The sequence below is a fragment of the Bombina bombina genome, chromosome 2 (assembly GCF_027579735.1).
Source record: "Bombina bombina isolate aBomBom1 chromosome 2, aBomBom1.pri, whole genome shotgun sequence".
Taxonomy (NCBI): Eukaryota; Metazoa; Chordata; class Amphibia; order Anura; family Bombinatoridae; genus Bombina; species Bombina bombina.
Window position 1 is genome coordinate 1,200,474,506 of NC_069500.1, and position 24,945 is coordinate 1,200,499,450.

Sequence of the window (24,945 nt, forward strand, 5' to 3'; positions counted from 1 at the left end):
GGCGCGAAAATGAGGCTCTGCTTATGCTTTGGGAAAGCCCCTAAGAAATAAGGTGTCTAATACAGTGCCTGCCGATATTAAAATATCAATATACCCAGATAAAATGATTCCTCAAGGCTAAATATGTGTTAATAATGAATCGATTTAGCCCAGAAAAGTCTACAGTCTTAATAAGCCCTTGTGAAGCCCTTATTTACCATCGTAATAAACATGGCTTACCGGATCCCATAGGGAAAATGACAGCTTCCAGCATTACATCGTCTTGTTAGAATGTGTCATACCTCAAGCAGCAAGAGACTGCACACTGTTCCCCCAACTGAAGTTAATTGCTCTCAACAGTCCTGTGTGGAACAGCCATGGATTTTAGTTACGGTTGCTAAAATCATTTTCCTCATACAAACAGAAATCTTCATCTCTTTTCTGTTTCTGAGTAAATAGTACATACCAGCACTATTTCAAAATAACAAACTCTTGATTGAATAATAAAAACTACAGTTAAACACTAAAAAACTCTAAGCCATCTCCGTGGAGATGTTGCCTGTACAACGGCAAAGAGAATGACTGGGGTAGGCGGAGCCTAGGAGGGATCATGTGACCAGCTTTGCTGGGCTCTTTGCCATTTCCTGTTGGGGAAGAGAATATCCCACAAGTAAGGATGACGCCGTGGACCGGACACACCTATGTTGGAGAAAAAAGTTTTAAAATAAAACCGTTACTGTCACTTTAAATTTTAAACTGAACACACTTTATTACTGCAATTGCGAAAAAGTATGAAGGAATTGTTCAAAATTCACCAAAATTTCACCACAGTGTCTTAAAGCCTTAAAAGTATTGCACACCAAATTTGGAAGCTTTAACCCTTAAAATAACGGAACCGGAGCCGTTTTTATATTTAACCCCTTTACAGTCCCTGGAATCTGCTTTGCTGAGACCCAACCAAGCCCAAAGGGGAATACGATACCAAATAATGCCTTCAGAAAGACTTTTCTATGTATCAGAGCTCCACACACATGCAGCTGCATGTCATGCTGTTCTCAAAAACAAGTGCGCCATACCGGCGCGAAAATGAGGCTCTGACTATGATTAGGGAAAGCCCCAATAGAATAAAGTGTCTAAAACAGTGCCTGCCGATATTATTTTACAAAAAATACCCAGATTAAATGATTCCTCAAGGCTAAATATGTGTAAATATGATCGATTTAGCCCAGAAAATGTCTACAGTCTTAATAAGCCCTTGTGAAGCCCTTATTTACTGTGTGAATAAAAATGGCTTACCGGATCCCATAGGGAAAATGACAGCTTCCAGCATTACATCGTCTTGTTAGAATGTGTCATACCTCAAGCAGCAAAAGACTGCTCACTGTTCCCCCAGCTGAAGTTAATTCCTCTCAACAGTCCTGTGTGGAACAGCCATGGATTTTAGTAACGGTTGCTAAAATCATTTTCCTCATACAAACAGAAATCTTCATCTCTTTTCTGTTTCAGAGTAAATAGTACATACCAGCACTATTTTAAAATAACAAACTCTTGATTGAATAATAAAAACTACAGTTAAACACTAAAAAACTCTAAGCCATCTCCGTGGAGATGTTGCCTGTACAACGGCAAAGAGAATGACTGGGGTAGGCGGAGCCTAGGAGGGATCATGTGACCAGCTTTGCTGGGCTCTTTGCCATTTCCTGTTGGGGAAGAGAATATCCCACAAGTAAGGATGACGCCGTGGACCGGACACACCTATGTTGGAGAAAACTGAAATTATAAGCAGAAGAATCAAACTGAAACAGCTGCCTGAAGTACTTTTCTACCAAAAACTACTTCTGAAGAAAAGAAAACATCAAAATGGTAAAATTTAGGAATTTAGGAAGTAGAAACTGACCTAGTAGAATGAGCCGTAATCCTCTGAGGGGGGATTTACCCGACTCCAAATAAGCATGATGAATCAAAAGCTTTAACCAAGATGCTAAAGAAATGGCAGAAGCCTTCTGACCTTTCCTAGAACCAGAAAAGATAACAAATAGACTAGAAGTATTTCTGAAATCTTTAGTAGCTTCAACATAATATTTCAAAGCTCTTACCACAACCAAAGAATGTAAAGATCTCTCCAGAGAATTCTTAGGATTAGGACACAACGAAGGGACAACAATTTCTCTACTAATGTTGTTAGAATTCACAACTTTAGGTAAAATGTTAATGAAGTCCGCAAAACCGCCTTATCCTGATGAAAAATCAGAAAAGGAGGCTCACACGAAAGAGCAGATAATTCAGAAACTCTTCTAACAGAAGAGATGGCCAAAAGGAACAATACTTTCCAAGAAAGTAATTTAATGCCCAGGCTCAAACGGAGGAGCCTGTAAAGCCCTCAAAACCAAATTAAGACTCCAAGGAGGAGAGATTGACTTAATGACAGGCTTGATACGAACCAAAGCCTGTACAAAACAATGAATATCAGGAAGATTAGCAATTTTTCTGTGGAACAGAACAGAAAGAGCAGAGATTTGTCCTTTCAAGGAACTTGCAGACAAACCCTTATCCAAACCATCCTGAAGAAACTGTAAAATTCTAGGAATTCTAAAAGAATGCCAAGAGAATTTATGAGAAGAACACCATGAAATGTAAGTCTTCCAAACTCTGTAATAAATCTTTCTAGACACAGATTTGCGAGCCTGCAACAAAGTATTAATCACTGAGTCAGAGAAACCTCTATGACTAAGCATTCAATCTCCATACCTTCAAATTTAATGATTTGAGATCCAGATGGAAAAATGGGCCTTGAGATAGAAGGTCTGGCCTTAACGGAAGTGGCCAAGGTTGACAACTGGACATCCGAACAAGATCCGCATACCAAAACCTGTGTGGCCATGCTGGAGCCACCAGCAGTGCAAATGAACGCTCCATTATGATTTTGGAAATCAGTCTTGGAAGAAGAACTAGAGGCGGAAAGATATAAGCAGGTTGATAACTCCAAGGAATTGACAACGCATCCACTGCTTCCGCCTGAGGATCCCTGGACCTGGACAGATACCTGGGAAGTTTCCTGTTTAGATGAGAAGCCATCAGATCTATTTCTGGAAGCCCCCACATCTGAACAATCTGAAAAAAACACATCTGGGTGAAGAGACCACTCTCCAGGATGCAAAGTCTGGCGGCTGAGATAATCCACTTCCCAATTGTCTATACCTGGGATATGGACCGCAGAGATTAGAAAGGAGCTGGATTCCGCCCATGCAAGTATCCGAGATACTTCTTTCATAGCTTGAGGACTGTGAGTCCCACCTTGATGATTGACATACGCCACGGTTGTGACATTCTCCGTCTGAAAACAAATAAACGGTTCTCTCTTCAGAATAATAAAATAACTAAATATTAATTTATTAATTAACAAACTCTTATGGAACACATGAATCGCTGGTTACGTTAGAATACTTATTTGGCACACTGCTCATGAAAGGCTGCCAGCTCCTGTCATATCAGGAAGGAAATTTTTAAAAGGGAAATATAATAACTATTCCTACTAAAATCATAAAACATTTGCAAACAGGCTACAGAGAAAAAGAACATATTGAATGGCAATAAATATAGTAAAGAAAATCTCTGCAAAAATATCAGGCAAAACTTCTTAAATAATATAGCTTTGTACTATAGCCTGAACCATTTCACATACCTGCAAGTCAGGGCAAGCCTTCTGTAAAGTTTTAATTTCCTCTTGAATTTCGATAAGCTTTTTCCTTTCTTCCTGTAAGTGCTTAAGTTCTTTTTGCTGCTGCTGAAGTTTAGATTCATAGAATCTCTCCCTATAATAAAAATAAAAAAAAGTAGGTTGTAATAACAGTGCAAAGTTTTAAACATTAAGGGCTAGATTATAAGTGGAGCGCTATTTAATGCTCCAGCTCGAACGTCAATTGCGCTAGAAGTAAGATACGGGTTGCACTCGCATTACGAGTTGAAAGTAAACTGTTTTTGCTTGTGCACCAACACACGTGAAAAAAGTAACTAATATAATATCGAGCGCACGATAACTTGTTCCCCCATAGAAGTCAATGGAGCAAAAAAGGGGGGGGGGGGGGAAATCCCTACTCGCAAGCAAATACGATCTTATTCTCATATGTAAAGTGCGCTTCACATACAAGAATATGGCTTCCATTTATTCATAAATACATATATGTGATGTTTTTTTGGTTGATATAGATATATAAAGATATATAGGAATATCTATTTAAAAACAAAAAACATAATTTATGCTTACCTGATAAATTTATTTCTCTTGTAGTGTATCCAGTCCACGGATCATCCATTACTTATGGGATATTCTCCTTCCCAACAGGAAGTTGCAAGAGGATCACCCAAGCAGAACTGCTATATAGCTCCTCCCCTCACATGTCATATCCAGTCATTCGACCGAAACAAGACAAGAAAGGAGAAACCATAGGGTGCAGTGGTGACTGTAGTTTAATTCAAATTTAGACCTGCCTTAAAAGGACAGGGCGGGCCGTAGACTGGATACACTACAAGAGAAATAAATTTATCAGGTAAGCATAAATTATGTTTTCTCTTGTTAAGTGTATCCAGTCCACGGATCATCCATTACTTATGGGATACCAATACCAAAGCTAAAGTACACGGATGATGGGAGGGACAAGGCAGGTACTTAAACGGAAGTGACCACTGCCTGTAAAAAACCCTTTCTCCCAAAAATAGCCTCCGAAGAAGCAAAGTATCAAATTTGTTAAATTTGAAAAAGTATGAAGCGCAGACCAAGACTCCGTCTCGTAAATCTGTTCAACAGAAGCCTCCTTCTAAAAAGGCCCAAGTGAAAACCACAGCTCTAGTAGAATGAGCTGTAATCCCTTCAGAAGGCTGCTGTCCAGCAGTCTCATAAGCTAAATGAATTATGCTTTTTAACCAAAAAGACAGAGAGGTTGCTGAAGTCTTTTGACCTCTCCTCTGTCCAGAATAGACAACAAACAAGGTGAACGTTTGATGAAAACTGTAGTAACTTGTAAGTAAAACTTTAAAGCACGAACCACGTCCAAATTGTGTAATAGACGTTCCTTCTTTGAAGAAGGATTAGGATACAAGAACGGAACAACAATCTCTTGAGTGATATTCTTGTTAGATATCACCTTAGGTAAAAACCCAGGTTGGTACGCAGAACTACCTTATCCGTACGGAGGACCAGATAAGGAGAATCACATTGTAACGCAGATAACTCTGAGACTCTACAAGCCGAGGAATAGCTATCAAGAAGGAACTTTCCAAGATAAAAGTTTGATATCTATGGAATGAAAATGTTCAAACGGAACTCCTTGAAGAACCTTAAGAACCAGGTTTAAGCTCCATGGCGGAGCAACAGTTTTAAACACAGGCTTGGTTCTAACCAAAGCCTGACCAAAAGCCTGAACGTCTAGAATACCTGCCAGACGCTTGTGCAAAAGAATAGACAGTAGAAATCTGTCCTTTTAAGGAACTAGCTGACAACCCTTTCTCAAAATCATCTTGGAGAAAAGATAATATCCTGGGAATCCAGACTTTACTCCATGAGTAACCCTTGGATTCATAAAAATAAGATATTTACACAATATCTAAGTTAAATTTTCCTAGAGACAGGTTTTCATGCCTGTATTAAGGTATCAATGACTGACTCAGAGAAGCCATGTCTTGATAACATCAAACGTTCAGTCTCCAGGCAGTCCAACTCAGATTAGTTATATTTAGATGGTTGAAAGGACCCTGAGGTAGAGGGTCCTGTCTCAGAAGCAGAGACCGTGGTGGAAAGGATGACATGTCCACCAGATCTGCATACCGGGTCTTGCGTGGCCACGCAGGCGCTGTCAAAAAACGCTAAAGCACTCTCCTGCTTGGTCTTGTGCAAACACCTCCGGAGGGATTTCCCACCCCCCCGGATGAAAAGTCTGACGACTTAGAAAATCCGTCTCCCAGTTCTCAACACCTGGGATATGCATAGCTGATAGACAAGAGTGAGTCTCTGTCCAGTGAATTATTTTAAGACTTCTAACATCGCTAGGGAACTTTGTTCCCCCTTGATGGTTGATGTAAGCCACAGTCGTGATATTGTCCGACTGAAATATGATGTACCTCAGAGTTGCTAACTGAGGTCAAGTCTGAAGAGCATGGAATATCGCTCCCAGTTCCAGAATATTCATTAGAAGGAGGGTCTCCTCCTGAGTCCACTATCCCTGAGCCTTCAGGGAGTTCCAGACTGTATCCCAACCTAAAAGGCTGGCATCTGTTGTAACAATTGTCCCATCTGACCTGCGGAAGGTCATACCCTTGGACAGATGGACCCGAGATAGTCACCAGAGAAGAGAATCTCTGATCTCTTGGTCCAGATTTAACAGGAGAACAAATCTGTGTAATCCCCGTTCCTCTGACTGAGCATGCATAGTTGCAGCGGTCTGAAATGTAGGCGTGCAAAAGATACTATGTCCCTTGCCGCTACCATTTAGCCGATTACATTCATGTACTGAGCCACCAAAGGGCGCGGATGGAATGAAGAACACGGCAGAAATTTAGAAACTTTGACAACCTGGACTCCGTCAGGTAAATTTTCATTTCTACAAAATCTATCAGAATCCCTAGGAGGGAAACCCTTGAGATTGGGGATAGAGAACTCTTTCCTTGTTCACTTTCCACCCATGCGATCTCAGAAATGCCAGTACTACGTCCGTATGAGACTTGGCAACTTGGATGTTTGACGCCTGTATCAGGATGTCGTCTAAATAAGGGGCCATTTTTATGCCCCGCGGCCTAAGGACCGCCAAAGCGACCCCAGAACCTCCATAAAGATTATTGGGGCTGTAGTTAACCCAAAGGAAAAAGCTACAAACTGGTAATGCCTGTCTAGAAAGGCAAACATGAAAAACGATGGTGATCTTTATGCATCGTAATGTGAGGATAAGCATCCTTCAAATCCATTGCAGTCCTCTATTGACTCTCCTGGATCATAGTTAAGATGGTACGAATAGTTTCCAACTTAAATGATGGAATTCTAAGGAATTTGTCTAAGATCTTTAGATCCAAAATAGATCTGAAGGTTCCCTCTCCTTGGGAACCACAAACAGATTTGAGTAAAAATTCTATCCCTGTTCCTCCCCTGGAACTGGATGGGTCTCGTACACAGTGTAAGAATGCCTCTTTCTTTATTCGGCTTGCAGATAATTGTGAAAGGTGAAATCTCCCCATTTTTTGGGGGGAAAAGCTTTGAAATCCAGAAGATATCTCTGGGATATAATTTCCAATGGCCAGGGATCCTGGGCCTCTCTCTCTCTCCCACGCCTGGGCTAAAAATGAAGTCTGCCCCCTACAGGATCCGTTACCGGATAGGGAGCCGTTCTACATGCTGTCTTAGAGGCAGCAGCAGGCTCCTTGGCCTGCTTATCTTTGTTCCAGGTCCGGTTGTCACCAGACCGTCTTGGACTGAGCAAAAGTTCCCTCTTGATTTGCCTTAGAGGAAATTGATGCCACGCCTGCCTTGAAGTTTCGAAAGGCACGAAAATTAGACTTTCTGGCCCTTGATTTGGACCTGTCCTGAGGAAGGGCATTACCTTTTCCTCCAGTGATATTAGCAATAATCTCCTTCAAACCAGGGCCGAATAGGGTCTGCCCCTTGAAGGGAAGTTAAGTAGCTTATTTAGTAAAGTCACGACAGCTGACCATAATATAAGCCATAGCGCTGTGCGCGCCAGCATAGTAAAAACAGAATTCTTAGCCGTTAGTTTAGTCAAAAAAAAAAACAAGGCATCAGAAACAAAGGAATTGGCTAGCTTAAGTGCTCTAAGCTTGTCAAGTATTCATCCAATGGAGTCGCTACCTGTAAAGCCTCATCCAGAGACTCAAACCAGAACGCCGCAGCAGCAGTGACAAAAGCAATGCATGCAAGGGGCTGCAGGATAAAACCTTGTTGAATAAACATTTTCCTAAGGTAACCCTCTAATTTTTTATCCATTGGTTCTAAAAAAGCACAACTGTCCTCGACAGGGTAAGTGGTACGCTAGCTAGAGTAGAAACTCTTCTCTCCACCTTAGGAACTGTCTGCCATAAGTCCCGTGTGGTGGCAACTATTAGAAACATTTTTCTAAAAATAGGAGGGGAAGAGAACGGCACACCTGGTCTATCCCATTCCTAATTAATAATTTTAGTAAACCTCTTTAGGTATTGGAAAAACATCAGTACACACTGGCACTGCATAGTATTTATCCAGTCTACACAATTTCTCTGGCACTGCGATTGTACACAGTCAATCAGAGCAGCTAAATCCTCCCTGAGCAACAAGTGGAGGTTCTCAAGCATAAATTTTAAATGTAGAAATATCAGAATCAGGTTAAATCATCTTCCCTGAGTCAAAAATATCACCCACAGACCGAAGCTCCCCAGCTTCTGCATATTATGAGGCAGTATCAGACATGGTTCTTAAAGCGTCTGTATGCTCTGTAACTACCCCCAGAGCTATCTTGCTTTCCTTTAATATCAGGTAATCTGACTAATACCGCTGCCAGTGTATTATTCACAACCTTTGCCATGTCTTGTAAAATAAACGCTATGGGTGCCCTTTATGTACTTTGCGCCATTTGAGCGTGAGTCCCTGAAGCGTGAGTCGAAGGATCTGACACGTGGGGAGAGTTAGTCGGCATAACTTCCCCCTCGACAGAATCCTCTGGTAAAATTAACGCTATGGGCGCCCTTGATGTACTTGGCGCCATTTGAGCGTGAGTCCCTAAAGCGGGAGTCAAAGGGTCTGACACGTGGGGAGAGTTAGTCGGCATAACTTCCCCCTCGACAGAATCCTCTGGTGATAATGTTTTTAAAGACAAAAAAAAAAAAATAATTATCTTTATTGTTTAACATGAAATCAGTACATCTGGTACACATTCTAAGATTGGGTTCCACCATGACTTTTAAACATAATGAACACAGAGCTTCCTCTGTGTCAGACATGTTAGAACAGACTAAAAATGAGACTAGTAAGCTTGGAAAACACTTTAAATCAGGTTAACAAGCAAATATAAAAAACGTTACTGTGCCTTTAAGAGAAACAAATTTTTTAAAAATTTGAAAAAACAGTGAAAAAAGGCAGTAAATCAAACGAAATTTTTACAGTATATGTAATAAGGTAACAGAGCATTGCACCCACTTGCAAATGGATGATTAACCCCTTAATGCAAAAAACAGATAAAAAAAAACGACAGACGTTTTTAAACAGACACAACAAAACTGCCACAGCTGAGCTGTGGATTACCTTCCCTATAAACTATTTTGGAAGTCTTTTTAGCCATTTAGAGATGTCCTGTAGTAATCATGGGACTGCTGAGGGAATCTGGATGATTCATTTTGTAATTTTAACTGCGCAAAAAAAACGCTAAATTAGGCCCCTCCCACTCATATTACAACAGTGGGAAGCCTCAGTTAACTGTTTCTATGCAGAATTTAAGCCAGCCATGTGGAAAAATTAGGACCCAATAAGTTTTATCACCAAACATATGTCAAAAAACGATTAAACATGCCAGCAAACGTTTTAAAACACATTTTTATAAGAGTATGTATCTCTATTAATCATAAAAGTTTAGTGGGAGATACTCTTCAAATATACAAACTACGATGCAAGCAAATATGCATAATTTTTCTCTATTAATCAGCCTGATACCAGTCGCTTTCACTGCATTTAAGGCTATACTAACATTACAGTTTTATCACCAATGTACGTTAAAAAACGATTAAACATGCCAGCAAACGTTTTAAAACACATTTTTATGAGAGTATGTATCTCTATTAATAAGCCTTATACCAGTCGCTATCAATGCATTTAAGGCTTTATTTACATTACTTCGGTATCAGCAGTATTTTCTTAGTCAATTCCATTCCTTAGAAAAATATTTTACTGCACATACCTTATTTGCAGGAAAAACTGCACGCCATTCCCCCTCTGAAGCACCTCACTCCTCAGAATGTGTGAGAACAGCAAATGGATCTTAGTTACTTCTGCTAAGATCATAGAAAAACGCAGGCAGATTCTTCTTCCAAATACTGCCTGAGATAAACAGCACACTCCGGTGCCATTTAAAAATAAACTTTTGATTGAAGAAATAAAGTAAGTATAAAACACCACAGTCCTCTCACGACCTCCAGCTATGTTGAGGGTTGCAAGAGAATGACTGGGTATGACATGTGAGGGGAGGAGTTATATAGCAGCTCTGCTTGGGTGATCCTCTTGCAACTTCCTGTTGGGAAGGAGAATATCCCATAAGTAATGGATGATCCGTGGACTGGATACAATTAACAAGAGAAATAACTTTTCTGCTATGTGCAGAACATTGGAATGTGAAATATTTACAGTAAATACACTAACACTCTTTATTAAACATGAATATTGCATAAATATGCTTTTTCATCGACTTAACTACAAAGGGCTCCAATGCACGTCTATATATGTACACATATGAGCTTATGTGTTCATATGTGTATATATGTCTGTAAATACATATATACACATAAAAATACATAAATACATCTGTTTATTAGATGGTGTTATTATGAAGGTAAGAGTATGTTTAAAAGTATTTTTACTGTGTTTTGCTAAACTGTTAACCAGAGCTCTGAGGTCGTTCTAACCTGATGCCCGTTACCTTCAATTGCGCTCAAGTGACTGCATTTACTTTCAAATTGTAATACGAGCGTAAAACCCGATGAACGCAAACAGCTGCGATAAACCCCTTATCGCTTGTGCATAAACTGTTGATGCGCCACTCATAATCTGGCACTAAGGCAGAGATGGTAAATTACCTTGCTTGCTCCTTTAACACAATATCCTTCTGTGATTTAGGTGCATTTAATCTGGTGTTATTGGGCTGATGATTTGCTACCTCAGCTAAAAGATGATCTCCCAAGCCAGATCTATCTGCTGCAACAGTTTCAGACTCTGTATCATCACCATACTGCAAATAAAAGACAGATATTTCAAAAGTTATTTAATCATGACAATGAGCACAATCTTCTACTGATTTTACAGTTTAAAGTTCTCTTGCTTTTGTGTAAAATTATGCTATATCCCACGCTCCCTAAAAAAGCAAGATCTGTAACCTAAATTTTCAAAATGCTGCAAATTGCCCAAACCAGCTATTTGACTTGCAGAAAAATTCAAGTAATTCACTTTTTGTCATCCTAGGGAGTAGATGCATGCAGTAGTGTGCATTTGGATACTTGAACATTGGTGTAAAAAAATAAGTAGCGTTTATAGTTTTAGCTGAAATATGTACAGAACAATGTTGTTATATATTTTAAAGACACAATCGGCTAGATTACGAGTTTTGCGTTATGAGTAAAAAAGCAGCGTTATGGGTTATAACGCTGCATTTTCACTAACGCTGCTATTACGAGTCTTGTCAAAAAAGCTGTACCGCACACTTTTTTGGCCGTACCGCAAATTAACTTATGCAATTTGCGTAAAGTCTTTTTTCAATGGGACTTCCATAGCGCTGATATTACAAGCTTTTTCTGGGAGGCCAAAAAGTGAGAGGTACAGCCTATCCCGCAAGATTCATAACGCAATCTAAAGTCAGTAGTTATGAGTTTTACGTTACAAAACCCTAGTATAAAACTCATAACTAAAGTGCTAAAAAGTACACTAACACCCATAAACTACCTATTAACCCCTAAACCGAGGTCCTCCCGCATCGCACACTCTAAAATAAAATTATTAACCCCTAATCTGCCGCTCCGGACATCGTCGCCACTATAATAAACATATTAACCCCTAAACCGCTGCACTCCCGCAACACAACCGCTAGTTAAATATTTTTAACCCCTAATCTGCCGCCCTTAATATTGCTGCCACCTACCTACAGATTTGGCTCTTTTGGAGCCATATTTACTCTTGTGAAAATACAACACACTAAGATCTAGATTTTCAAAGATCTTAGTGTGTTGCACTTTCACAAGGATAAATGCAGCTTCGAATAGAGCTGACTGTGGAGAGCAGCCGCCTTCTATCGCATTTGGATGCTACCGAAGTATCCGAATTCACACGTCTACTAGGGAGTGTGGGACAATTATAATTTTACACAAAGGCAAGACGTTTAATGTTCATTTTATATCATTATTACATAAGTATGTAACAGAAGTTAATCTTTGCATTGCAAAAGATCTGCATACAAAATACATAATTTCACCTTATTTTGCACTGTTTTGCAGATGAGGGGCACACAAAGTGGTGTGTCCCTCATCTGCAGTGGGTAATTAGGGACAGATATAAATGTGTGCTTTGTGGTGACTACAACTCAAAAGAACCCTGTGAGGGAGATAACTGTATTCAAACAGTACACCCTGCAACCTTACCTAAATCTGGCACTGTGCCACTGAATATTTTTAGGAAATATATAATTTGTTTAATAGCTATACATTTTCATATAGCCCTAGAACACTGGTTTTCAAACCTGTCCTCAAGTCTCCCCAACAGTCCAGGTTGTTAGGATTACCTTGGATGAGAGCAGGTAAAATAACCATGTTTACTAATCAGCTGATTAATTCACCTGTGCTCTAATTCAAATATCATCAAAATGTGACCTGTTAGGGAGGGAGGCCTGAGGACCAGTGCCCTAGAAAGTCACTGACCTAGAAAAACAAAATGTATGCTTATCTGATAAATTTCTTTCTTCCGGACATGGAGAGTCCACGATGTCATTCCAATTACTAGTGGGATATTCAACTCCTGGCCAGCAGGAGGAGGCAAAGAGCATCCCAGCAGAACTGTTAAGTGTCACTTCCCTTACCCATAATCCCCAGTCATTCAGCCGAAGGAAAATGGAAAAAGAAGAAACAGAAGGGTGAAAAGGTGCCTGAGGTTTACTCAAAAAAAAAAAAAAAAAAAAAGCCGAATTACAATAAAGAAGAGGGTGAGGGTCATGGACTCTCCATGTCCAGAAAGAAAGAAATTGTATCAAGTAAGCATACATTTTGTTTTCTTTCCTAAGACATGGAGAGTTCACAACGTTATTCCATTTACTAGTGGGAACCAATACCAAGCTAGAGGACACGGAATGAACAGGGAGGGAGAAAAAACAAATTATGCTTACCAGATCATTTCCTTTTCTTCTGTACAGGGAGAGTCCACAGCTGCATTGCTTACTTGTGGGAAATACTGAACCTGGCCACCAGGAGGAGGCAAAGAAACCCCAGCCAAAGGCTTAAATACCTCCCCCCACTCCCCTCATCCTCCAGTCATTCTGCCGAGGGAACATGGAACAGTAGTAGAAAGATCAGGGTGAAAAAGGTGCCAGAAGAACAAAATTAAATTTAGGGCCACCCATCGGAGAACACAGGCGGGAGCGGTAGACTCTCCCCGTACAGAAGAAAAGGAAATTATTAGGTAAGCATAATTTATATTTTCCTTCTTAATACAGGGAGAATCCACAGCTGCATTCCTTAATTGTGGGAAATCTATCCCCATGCTCCAGAGGACACTGAATGCTAATGGGAGGAGAAAAAGAAGTGGCAGCCCCCTTTCATCAGAGGGCACCACAGCCTCCTAACCCTTCCTCCCGAAGGCTGCTTCCACAGAAGCAAATCAGTTAGATAAAAAAAATTTGACAAGAAATATAAGGAGGCCCAGATAGCCGCCCTAACAAGTCCGATCTATAGAGGCCCCATCCTCAGGGCCCAAATGAGGACACTGCTCTCGTAGATGAGTCCTCATCCTCTGAGGAGACTTATGTCCCGCTGTCTCATTTGTCAAGCGTAAGACACTCCTCAACTCACAGATAAGGAAGATTAAGCTGCCTAAGGACCCTTACGCATTCTCAGATAAGAGAAAAAAACTGTCCCTTCCTAAATAGCCTGAAGATAGAACCTCAAGGTACGAATTAATATTATGTGGAAAACTTTCCCTTCAAGAAAAAGGAATATAACCTAAGAAAGGAACCACAATCTCTTGATTGAAGATGCAATTAACATGACCCGAGGAGAAATTCCTAACTCGGGACGAAGAACAGCCCTAATAGCATGAAAACACCAGATAATGAAGGGTCGAATTGCAAGACGCAATCCCAGAGACTTCTGCACGCAGAAGGAATAGTTAGACGGAAATAATCTTCCCAGAAAATAACTAACAACACCGTATGCATAAGCTCGAAAGTAGCCTGATGCAAAAAAAAATTAAAAAAAACATCTAAGCTCCTAGGGGAAGCGTCAGATCAACACCTCGGCCTGACTGTAGTCAAAGCCTACCCAAAAAACATAATTTATGTAAGAACTTACCTGATAAATTCATTTCTTTCATATTAGCAAGAGTCCATGAGCTAGTGACGTATGGGATATACATTCCTACCAGGAGGGGCAAAGTTTCCCAAACCTCAAAATGCCTATAAATACACCCCTCACCACACCCACAATTCAGTTTAACGAATAGCCAAGAAGTGGGGTGATAAAAAAGAGCGAAAGCATATAAAATAAGGAATTGGAATAATTGTGCTTTATACAAAAAACAGAATTTATGTTTACCTGATAAATTTCTTTCTCCAACGGTGTGTCCGGTCCACGGCGTCATCCTTACTTGTGGGATATTCTCTTCCCCAACAGGAAATGGCAAAGAGCCCAGCAAAGCTGGTCACATGATCCCTCCTAGGCTCCGCCTACCCCAGTCATTCGACCGACGTTAAGGAGGAATAATAGCATAGGAGAAACCATATGGTACCGTGGTGACTGTAGTTAAAGAAAATAAATTATCAGACCTGATTAAAAAACAGAATTTATGTTTACCTGATAAATTTCTTTCTCCAACGGTGTGTCCGGTCCACGGCGTCATCCTTACTTGTGGGATATTCTCTTCCCCAACAGGAAATGGCAAAGAGCCCAGCAAAGCTGGTCACATGATCCCTCCTAGGCTCCGCCTACCCCAGTCATTCGACCGACGTTAAGGAGGAATATTTGCATAGGAGAAACCATATGGTACCGTGGTGACTGTAGTTAAAGAAAATAAATTATCAGACCTGATTAAAAAAACCAGGGCGGGCCGTGGACCGGACACACCGTTGGAGAAAGAAATTTATCAGGTAAACATAAATTCTGTTTTCTCCAACATAGGTGTGTCCGGTCCACGGCGTCATCCTTACTTGTGGGAACCAATACCAAAGCTTTAGGACACGGATGAAGGGAGGGAGCAAATCAGGTCACCTAAATGGAAGGCACCACGGCTTGCAAAACCTTTCTCCCAAAAATAGCCTCAGAAGAAGCAAAAGTATCAAACTTGTAAAATTTGGTAAAAGTGTGCAGTGAAGACCAAGTCGCTGCCCTACATATCTGATCAACAGAAGCCTCGTTCTTGAAGGCCCATGTGGAAGCCACAGCCCTAGTGGAGTGAGCTGTGATTCTTTCAGGAGGCTGCCGTCCGGCAGTCTCATAAGCCAATCGGATAATGCTTTTAATCCAGAAGGAGAGAGAGGTAGAAGTTGCTTTTTGACCTCTCCGTTTACCAAAATAAACAACAAACAAAGACAAAGTTTGTCTGAAATCCTTAGTAGCTGCTAAGTAAAATTTGAGAGCACGAACTACATTCAAGTTGTGCAACAAACGTTCCTTCTTTGAAACTGGATTAGGACACAAAGAAAGGTACAACTATCTCCTGGTTAATGTCTTTGTTAGAAACAACTTTTGGAAGAAAACCAGGTTTAGTACGCAAAACCACCTTATCTGCATGGAACTCCAGATAAGGAGAAGAACACTGCAGAGCAGATAATTCTGAAACTCTTCTAGCAGAAGAAATTGCAACCAAAAACAAACTTTCCAAGATAATAACTTAATATCAACGGAATGTAAGGGTTCAAACGGAACCCCCTGAAGAACTGAAAGAACTAGGTTGAGACTCCAAGTAGGAGTCAAAATTTTGTAAACAGGCTTGATTCTAACCAGAGCCTGAACAAAGGCTAGAACATCTGGCACAGCTGCCAGCTTTTTGTGAAGTAACACGGACAAGGCAGAAATCTGTCCCATCAAGGAACTTGCAGATAATCCTTTTTCCAATCCTTCTCGAAGGAAGGATAGACTCTTAGGAATCTTAACCTTGTCCCAAGGGAATCCTGCAGATTCACACCAACAGATATACCAAATTATGTGGTAATTTTTCTGGTTACAGGCTTTCAGGCCTGAACAAGAGTATTAATAACAGAATCTGAGAACCCTCGCTTTGATAAGATCAAGCGTTCAAACTCCAAGCAGTCAGCTGGAGTGGGTCGAACGGACCTAGAACAAGAAGGTCTCGTCTCAAAGGTAGCTTCCATGGTGGAGCCGATGACATATTCACCAGATCTGCATACCAAGTCCTGCGTGGCCACGCAGGAGCTATCAAAATCACCGACGCCCTCTCCTGATTGATCCTGGCTACCAGCCTGGGGATGAGAGGAAACGGCGGGAACACATAAGCTAGTTTGAAGGTCCAAGGTGCTACTAGTGCATCCACTAGAGCCGCCTTGGGATCCCTGGATCTGTACCCGTAGTAAGGAACTCTAAAGTTCTGACGAGAGGCCATCAGATCCATGTCTGGAATGCCCCACGGTTGAGTGACTTGGGCAAAGATTTCCGGATGGAGTTCCCACTCCCCCGGATGCAATGTCTGACGACTCAGAAAATCCGCTTCCCAATTTTCCACTCCTGGGATGTGGATAGCAGACAGGTGGCAGGAGTGGGACTCCGCCCATAGAATGATTTTGGTCACTTCTTCCATCGCTAGGGAACTCCTTGTTCCCCCCTGATGGTTGATGTATGAACTTGGCCCTCGCTAGCTGAGGCCAAGCTTTGAGAGCATTGAATATCGCTCTCAGTTCCAGAATATTTATCGGTAGAAGAGAGTCTACCCGAGACCAAAGACCCTGAGCTTTCAGGGATCCCCAGACCGCGCCCCAGCCCATCAGACTGGCGTCGGTCGTGACAATGACCCACTCTGGTCTGCAGAAGGTCATCCCTTGTGACAGGTTGTCCAGGGACAGCCACCAACGGAATGAGTCTCTGGTCCTCTGATTTACTTGTATCTTCGGAGACAAGTCTGAATAGTCCCCATTCCACTGACTGAGCATGAACAGTTGTAATGGTCTTAGATGAATGCGCACAAAAGGAACTATGTCCAGTGCCGCTACCATCAAACCTATCACTTCCATGCCCTGCGCTATGGAAGGAAGAGGAACGGAATGAAGTATCCGACAAGAGTCTAGAAGTTTTGGTTTTCTGGCTTCTGTCAGAAAAATCCTCATTTCTAAGGAGTCTATTATAGTTCCCAAGAAGGGAACCCTCGTTGACGGAGATAGAGAACTCTTTTCCACGTTCACTTTCCATCCGTGAGATCTGAGAAAGGCCAGGACAATGTCCGTGTGAGCCTATACTTGAGGAAGGGACGACGCTCGAATCAGAATGTCGTCCAAGTAAGGTACTACAGCAATGCCCCTTGGTCTTAGCACCGCCAGAAGGGACCCTAGTACCTATGAGAAAAACCTAGGAGCAGTGGCTAATCCGAAAGAAAACGCCACGAACTGGAAATGCTTGTCCAGGAATGCAAACCTTAGGAACCGATAATGTTCCTTGTGGATAGGAATATGTAGATACGCATCCTTGAAATCCACCTTGGTCATGAATTGACCTTCCTGGATGGAAGGAAGAAGTGTTCGAATGGTTTCCATCTTGAACGATGGAACCTTGAGAAACTTGTTCAAGATCTTGAGATCGAAGATTGGTCTGAACGTTCCCTCTTTTTTGGGAACTATGAACAGATTGGAGTAGAACCCCATCCCTTGTTCTCCTAATGGAACAGGATGAATCACTCCCATTTTTAGCAGGTCTTTTACCCAATGTAAGAATGCCTGTCTTCTTATGTGGTCTGAAGACAACTGAGACCTGTGGAACCTCCCCCTAGGAGGAAGCCCCTTGAACTCCAGAGAATAACCTTGGGAGACTATTTCTAACGCCCAAGGATCCAGAACATCTCTTGCCCCAGCCTGAGCGAAGAGAGAGAGTCTGCCCCCCACCAGATCCGGTCCCGGATCGGGGGCCCGCATTTCATGCTGTCTTGGTAGCAGTGGCAGGTTTCCTGGCCTGCTTTCCTATGTTCCAGCCTTGCATAGGTCTCCAGGCTGGATTGGCTTGAGAAGTATTACCTTCCTGCTTAAACTTAGGTTTATTTTTGGTCTTGAAAAGACCTATCCCGAGGAAGGGCGTGGCCCTTGCCCCCAGTGATATCAGAGATAATCTCTTTCAAGTCAGGGCCAAAGAGTGTTTTCCCCTTGAAAGGAATGTCAAGCAATTTGTTCTTGGAAGACGCATCCGCTGTCCAAGATTTTAACCGAAGCGCTCTGCGCCACAATAGCAAAACCCAGAATTTTTTCGCCGCTAACCTAGCCAATTGCAAGGTGGCGTCTAGGGTGAAAGAATTAGCCAATTTAAGAGCACGAATTCTGTCCATAATCTCCTCATAAGAAGAAGAATTACTAATAATCGCCTTTCCTAGCTCATCAAACTAGAAACACGCGGCTGCAGTGACAGGGACAATGCATGCAATTGGATGTAGAAGGGAACCTTGCTGAACAAACATCTTTAGCAGACCTTCTAATTTTTTATCCATAGGATCTTGGAAAGCACACTATCTTCTATGGGTATAGTGGCGCGCTTGTGTAGAGTAGAAACCGCCCCCTCGACCTTGGGGACTGTCTGCCATCAGTCCTTTCTGGGGTCGACTATAGGAAAACAATATTATAAATATGGGGGAAGGTACTAAAGGTATACCGGGCCTGTCCCATTCTTTACTAACAATGTACGCCACCCGCTTGGATATAGGAAAAGCTTCGGGGGGCCCCGGGGCCTCTAAGAACTTTTCTATTTTACATAGTGGTTCTGGAATGACCAGATAATCACAATCATCCAAATTGGATAACACCTCCTTAAGCAGAGCGCGGAGATGTTCCAACTTAAATTTAAAATTAATCACATCAGGTTCAGCTTGTTGAGAAATGTTTCCTGAATCTGAAATTTCTCCCTCAGACAAAACCTCCCTGGCCCCCTCAGACTGGTGTAGGGGCCCTTCAGAAACCATATCATCAGCGTTCTCATGCTCTACAGAATTTTCTAAAACAGAGCAGTCGCGCTTTCGCTGATAAGTGGGCATATTGGCTAAAATGTTTTTGATAGAATTATCCATTACAGCCGTTAAATGTTGCATAGTAAGGAGTATTGGCGCACTAGATGTACTAGGGGCCTCCTGTATGGGCAAGACTGGTGTAGACGAAGTAGGGGATGATGCAGTACCATGCTTACTCCCCTCACTTGAGGAATCATCTTGGGCATCATTTTTACTAAATTTTTTATGACATAAAATACATATAGTTAAATGAGAAGGAACCTTGATTTCCCCACATTCAGAACACAATCTATCTGGTAGTTCAGACATGTTAAACAGGCATAAACTTGATAACAAAGCACAAAAAACGTTTTAAAATAAAACCGTTACTGTCACTTTAAATTTTAAACTAAACACACTTTATTACTGCAATTGCGAAAAAGTATGAAGGAATTGTTCAAAATTCACCAAAATTTCACCACAGTGTCTTAAAGCCTTAAAAGTATTGCACACCAAATTTGGAAGCTTTAACCCTTAAAATAACGGAACCGTTTTTATATTTAACCCCTTTACAGTCCCTGGAATCTGCTTTGCTGAGACCCAACCAAGCCCAAAGGGGAATACGATACCAAATGATGCCTTCAGAAAGACTTTTCTATGTATCAGAGCTCCACACACATGCAGCTGCATGCCATGCTGTCCTCAAAAACAAGTGCGCCATTACCGGCGCGAAAATGAGGCTCTGACTATGATTAGGGAAAGCCCCTAAAGAATAAGGTGTCAAAAACAGTGCCTGCCGATATAATCATATCAAAATACCCAGAATAAATGATTCCTCAAGGCTAAATATGTGTTAATAATGAATCGATTTAGCCCAGAAAAAGTCTACAGTCTTAATAAGCCCTTGTGAAGCCCTTATTTACTATCTTAATAAAAATGGCTTACCGGATCCCATAGGGAAAATGACAGCTTCCAGCATTACATCGTCTTGTTAGAATGTGTCATACCTCAAGCAGCAAGAGACTGCACACTGTTCCCCCAACTGAAGTTAATTGCTCTCAACAGTCCTGTGTGGAACAGCCATGGATTTTAGTTACGGTTGCTAAAATCATTTTCCTCATACAAACAGAATTCTTCATCTCTTTTCTGTTTCTGAGTAAATAGTACATACCAGCACTATTTGAAAATAACAAACTCTTGATTGAATAATGAAAAACTACAGTTAAACACTAAAAAACTCTAAGCCATCTCCGTGGAGATGTTGCCTGTACAACGGCAAAGAGAATGACTGGGGTAGGCGGAGCCTAGGAGGGATCATGTGACCAGCTTTGCTGGGCTCTTTGCCATTTCCTGTTGGGGAAGAGAATATCCCACAAGTAAGGATGACGCCGTGGACCGGACACACCTATGTTGGAGAAAACCAGGGCGGGCCGTGGACCGGACACACCGTTGGAGAAAGAAATTTATCAGGTAAACATAAATTCTGTTTTCTCCAACATAGGTGTGTCCGGTCCACGGCGTCATCCTTACTTGTGGGAACCAATACCAAAGCTTTAGGACACGGATGAAGGGAGGGAGCAAATCAGGTCACCTAAATGGAAGGCACCACGGCTTGCAAAACCTTTCTCCCAAAAATAGCCTCAGAAGAAGCAAAAGTATCAAACTTGTAAAATTTGGTAAAAGTGTGCAGTGAAGACCAAGTCGCTGCCCTACATATCTGATCAACAGAAGCCTCGTTCTTGAAGGCCCATGTGGAAGCCACAGCCCTAGTGGAATGAGCTGTGATTCTTTCGGGAGGCTGCCGTCCGGCAGTCTCGTAAGCCAATCTGATGATGCTTTTAATCCAAAAAGAGAGAGAGGTAGAAGTTGCTTTTTGACCTCTCCTTTTACCTGAATAAACAACAAACAAGGAAGATGTTTGTCTAAAATCCTTTGTAGCATCTAAATAGAATTTTAGAGCGCGAACAACATCCAAATTGTGCAACAAGCGTTCCTTCTTTGAAACTGGTTTCGGACACAGAGAAGGTACGATAATCTCCTGGTTAATGTTTTTGTTAGAAACAACTTTTGGAAGAAAACCAGGTTTAGTACGTAAAACCACCTTATCTGCATGGAACACCAGATAAGGAGGAGAACACTGCAGAGCAGATAATTCTGAAACTCTTCTAGCAGAAGAAATTGCAACTAAAAACAAAACTTTCCAAGATAATAACTTAATATCAACGGAATGTAAGGGTTCAAACGGAACCCCCTGAAGAACTGAAAGAACTAAATTGAGACTCCAAGGAGGAGTCAAAGGTTTGTAAACAGGCTTGATTCTAACCAGAGCCTGAACAAAGGCTTGAACATCTGGCACAGCTGCCAGTTTTTTGTGAAGTAACACCGACAAGGCAGAAATCTGTCCCTTCAGGGAACTTGCCGATAATCCCTTTTCCAATCCTTCTTGAAGGAAGGATAGAATCCTAGGAATCTTAACCTTGTCCCAAGGAAATCCTTTAGATTCACACCAACAGATATATTTTTTCCAAATTTTGTGGTAAATCTTTCTAGTTACAGGCTTTCTGGCCTGAACAAGAGTATCGATAACAGAATCTGAGAAACCTCGCTTCGATAAAATCAAGCGTTCAATCTCCAAGCAGTCAGCTGGAGTGAAACCAGATTCGGATGTTCGAACGGACCCTGAACTAGAAGGTCTCGTCTCAAAGGTAGCTTCCAAGGTGGAGCCGATGACATATTCACCAGATCTGCATACCAAGTCCTGCGTGGCCACGCAGGAGCTATCAAGATCACCGACGCCCTCTCCTGATTGATCCTGGCTACCAGCCTGGGGATGAGAGGAAACGGCGGGAACACATAAGCTAGTTTGAAGGTCCAAGGTGCTACTAGTGCATCCACTAGAGCCGCCTTGGGATCCCTGGATCTGGACCCGTAGCAAGGAACCTTGAAGTTCTGACGAGAGGCCATCAGATCCATGTCTGGAATGCCCCATAGTTGAGTGACTTGGGCAAAGATTTCCGGATGGAGTTCCCACTCCCCCGGATGCAATGTCTGACGACTCAGAAAATCCGCTTCCCAATTTTCCACTCCCGGGATGTGGATAGCAGACAGGTGGCAGGAGTGAGACTCCGCCCATAGAATAATCTTGGTCACTTCTTCCATCGCTAGGGAACTCCTTGTTCCCCCCTGATGGTTGATGTACGCAACAGTCGTCATGTTGTCTGATTGAAACCGAATGAACTTGGTCCTCGCTAGCTGAGGCCAAGCCTTGAGAGCATTGAATATCGCTCTCAGTTCCAGAATATTTATCGGTAGAAGAGATTCTTCCCGAGACCAAAGACCCTGAGCTTTCAGGGATCCCCAGACCGCGCCCCAGCCCATCAGACTGGCGTCGGTCGTGACAATGACCCACTCTGGTCTGCGGAATGTCATCCCTCGTGACAGGTTGTCCAGGGACAGCCACCAACGGAGTGAGTCTCTGGTCCTCTGATTTACTTGTATCTTTGGAGACAAGTCTGTATAGTCCCCATTCCACTGACTGAGCATGCACAGTTGTAATGGTCTTAGATGAATGCGCGCAAAAGGAACTATGTCCATTGCCGCTACCATCAACCCGATCACTTCCATGCACTGAGCTACGGAAGGAAGAGGAACGGAATGAAGTATCCGACAAGAGTCCAGAAGCTTTGTCTTTCTGGCCTCTGTTAGAAAAATCCTCATTTCTGAGGAGTCTATAATTGTTCCCAAGAAGGGAACCCTTGTTGACGGGGATAGAGAACTCTTTTCCACGTTCACTTTCCAGCCGTGAGATCTGAGAAAGGCCAGGACGATGTCCGTGTGAGCCTTTGCTCGAGGGAGGGACGACGCTTGAATCAGAATGTCGTCCAGGTAAGGTACTACTGCAATGCCCCTTGGTCTTAGTACCGCTAGAAGGGACCCTAGTACCTTTGTGAAAATCCTTGGAGCAGTGGCTAATCCGAAAGGAAGCGCCACAAACTGGTAATGTTTGTCCAGGAATGCAAACCTTAGGAACCGATGATGTTCCTTGTGGATAGCAATATGTAGATACGCATCCTTTAAATCCACCGTGGTCATGAATTGACCTTCCTGGATGGAAGGAAGGATAGTTCGAATGGTTTCCATCTTGAACGATGGGACCTTGAGAAATTTGTTTAAGATCTTGAGATCTAAGATTGGTCTGAACGTTCCCTCTTTTTTGGGAACTATGAACAGATTGGAGTAGAACCCCATCCCTTGTTCTCTTAATGGAACAGGATGAATCACTCCCATTTTTAACAGGTCTTCTACACAATGTAAGAACGCCTGTCTTTTTATGTGGTCTGAAGACAACTGAGACCTGTGGAACCTCCCCCTTGGGGGAAGTCCCTTGAATTCCAGAAGATAACCCTGGGAGACTATTTCTAGCGCCCAAGGATCCAGAACATCTCTTGCCCAAGCCTGAGCGAAGAGAGAGAGTCTGCCCCCCACCAGATCCGGTCCCGGATCGGGGGCCAATATTTCATGCTGTCTTGGTAGCAGTGACAGGTTTCTTGGCCTGCTTTCCCTTGTTCCAGCCTTGCATTGGTCTCCAAGCTGGCTTGGCTTGAGAAGTATTACCCTCTTGCTTAGAGGACGTAGCACTTTGGGCTGGTCCGTTTTTACGAAAGGGACGAAAATTAGGTCTATTTTTTGCCTTGAAAGGCCTATCCTGAGGAAGGGCGTGGCCCTTACCCCCAGTGATATCAGAGATAATCTCTTTCAAGTCAGGGCCAAACAGCGTTTTCCCCTTGAAAGGAATGTTAAGTAACTTGTTCTTGGAAGACGCATCAGCCGACCAAGATTTCAACCAAAGCGCTCTGCGCGCCACAATAGCAAACCCAGAATTCTTAGCCGCTAACCTAGCCACTTGCAAAGTGGCGTCTAGAGTGAAAGAATTAGCCAATTTGAGAGCATTGATTCTGTCCATAATCTCCTCGTAAGGAGGAGAATCACTATCGAGCACCTTAATCAGTTCATCAAACCAGAAATATGCAGCTGTAGTGACAGGGACAATGCATGAAATGGGTTGTAGAAGGTAACCCTGCTGAACAAACATCTTTTTAAGCAAACCTTCTAATTTTTTATCCATAGGATCTTTGAAAGCACAACTATCCTCTATGGGTATAGTGGTGCGTTTGTTTAAAGTAGAAACCGCTCCCTCGACCTTGGGGACTGACTGCCATAAGTCCTTTCTGGGGTCGACCATAGGAAACAATTTTTTAAATATGGGGGGAGGGACGAAAGGAATACCGGGCCTTTCCCATTCTTTATTAACAATGTCCGCCACCCGCTTGGGTATAGGAAAAGCTTCTGGGAGCCCCGGCACCTCTAGGAACTTGTCCATTTTACATAGTTTCTCTGGAATGACCAACTTTTCACAATCATCCAGAGTGGATAACACCTCCTTAAGCAAAATGCGGAGATGTTCCAACTTAAATTTAAATGTAATCACATCAGATTCAGCCTGATGAGAAATGTTCCCTGAATCAGTAATTTCTCCCTCAGACAAAACCTCCCTGGCCCCTTCAAACTGGATTAGGGGCCCTTCAGAGATATTAATATCAGCGTCGTCATGCTCTTCAGTAACTAAAACAGAGCAGCCACGCTTACGCTGACAAGGGTTCATTTTGGCTAAAATGTCTTTGACAGAATTATCCATTACAGCCGTTAATTGTTGCATAGTAAGGAGTATTGGCGCGCTAGATGTACTAGGGGCCTCCTGAGTGGGCAAGACTCGTGTAGACGAAGGAGGGAATGATGCAGTACCATGCTTACTCCCCTCACTTGAGGAATCATCTTGGGCATCATTG

At 42.3% G+C, this 24,945-nt stretch overlaps 1 protein-coding gene across 1 annotated transcript in view; it reads right to left on the reverse strand.

Annotated features, from left to right (window-relative positions):
* PCM1 (pericentriolar material 1) overlaps positions 1-24,945 on the reverse strand; it is a 1,063,655-nt gene that overhangs the window by 792,526 nt on the left and 246,184 nt on the right. Inside the window, exons 10-11 of the mRNA XM_053700258.1 lie at positions 10,795-10,946; positions 3,662-3,791 (exon numbers count right to left, since the gene is read on the reverse strand). Coding sequence (XP_053556233.1) covers positions 3,662-3,791; positions 10,795-10,946 — 282 coding nt within the window. The remainder of the gene's footprint in view (positions 1-3,661; positions 3,792-10,794; positions 10,947-24,945) is intronic.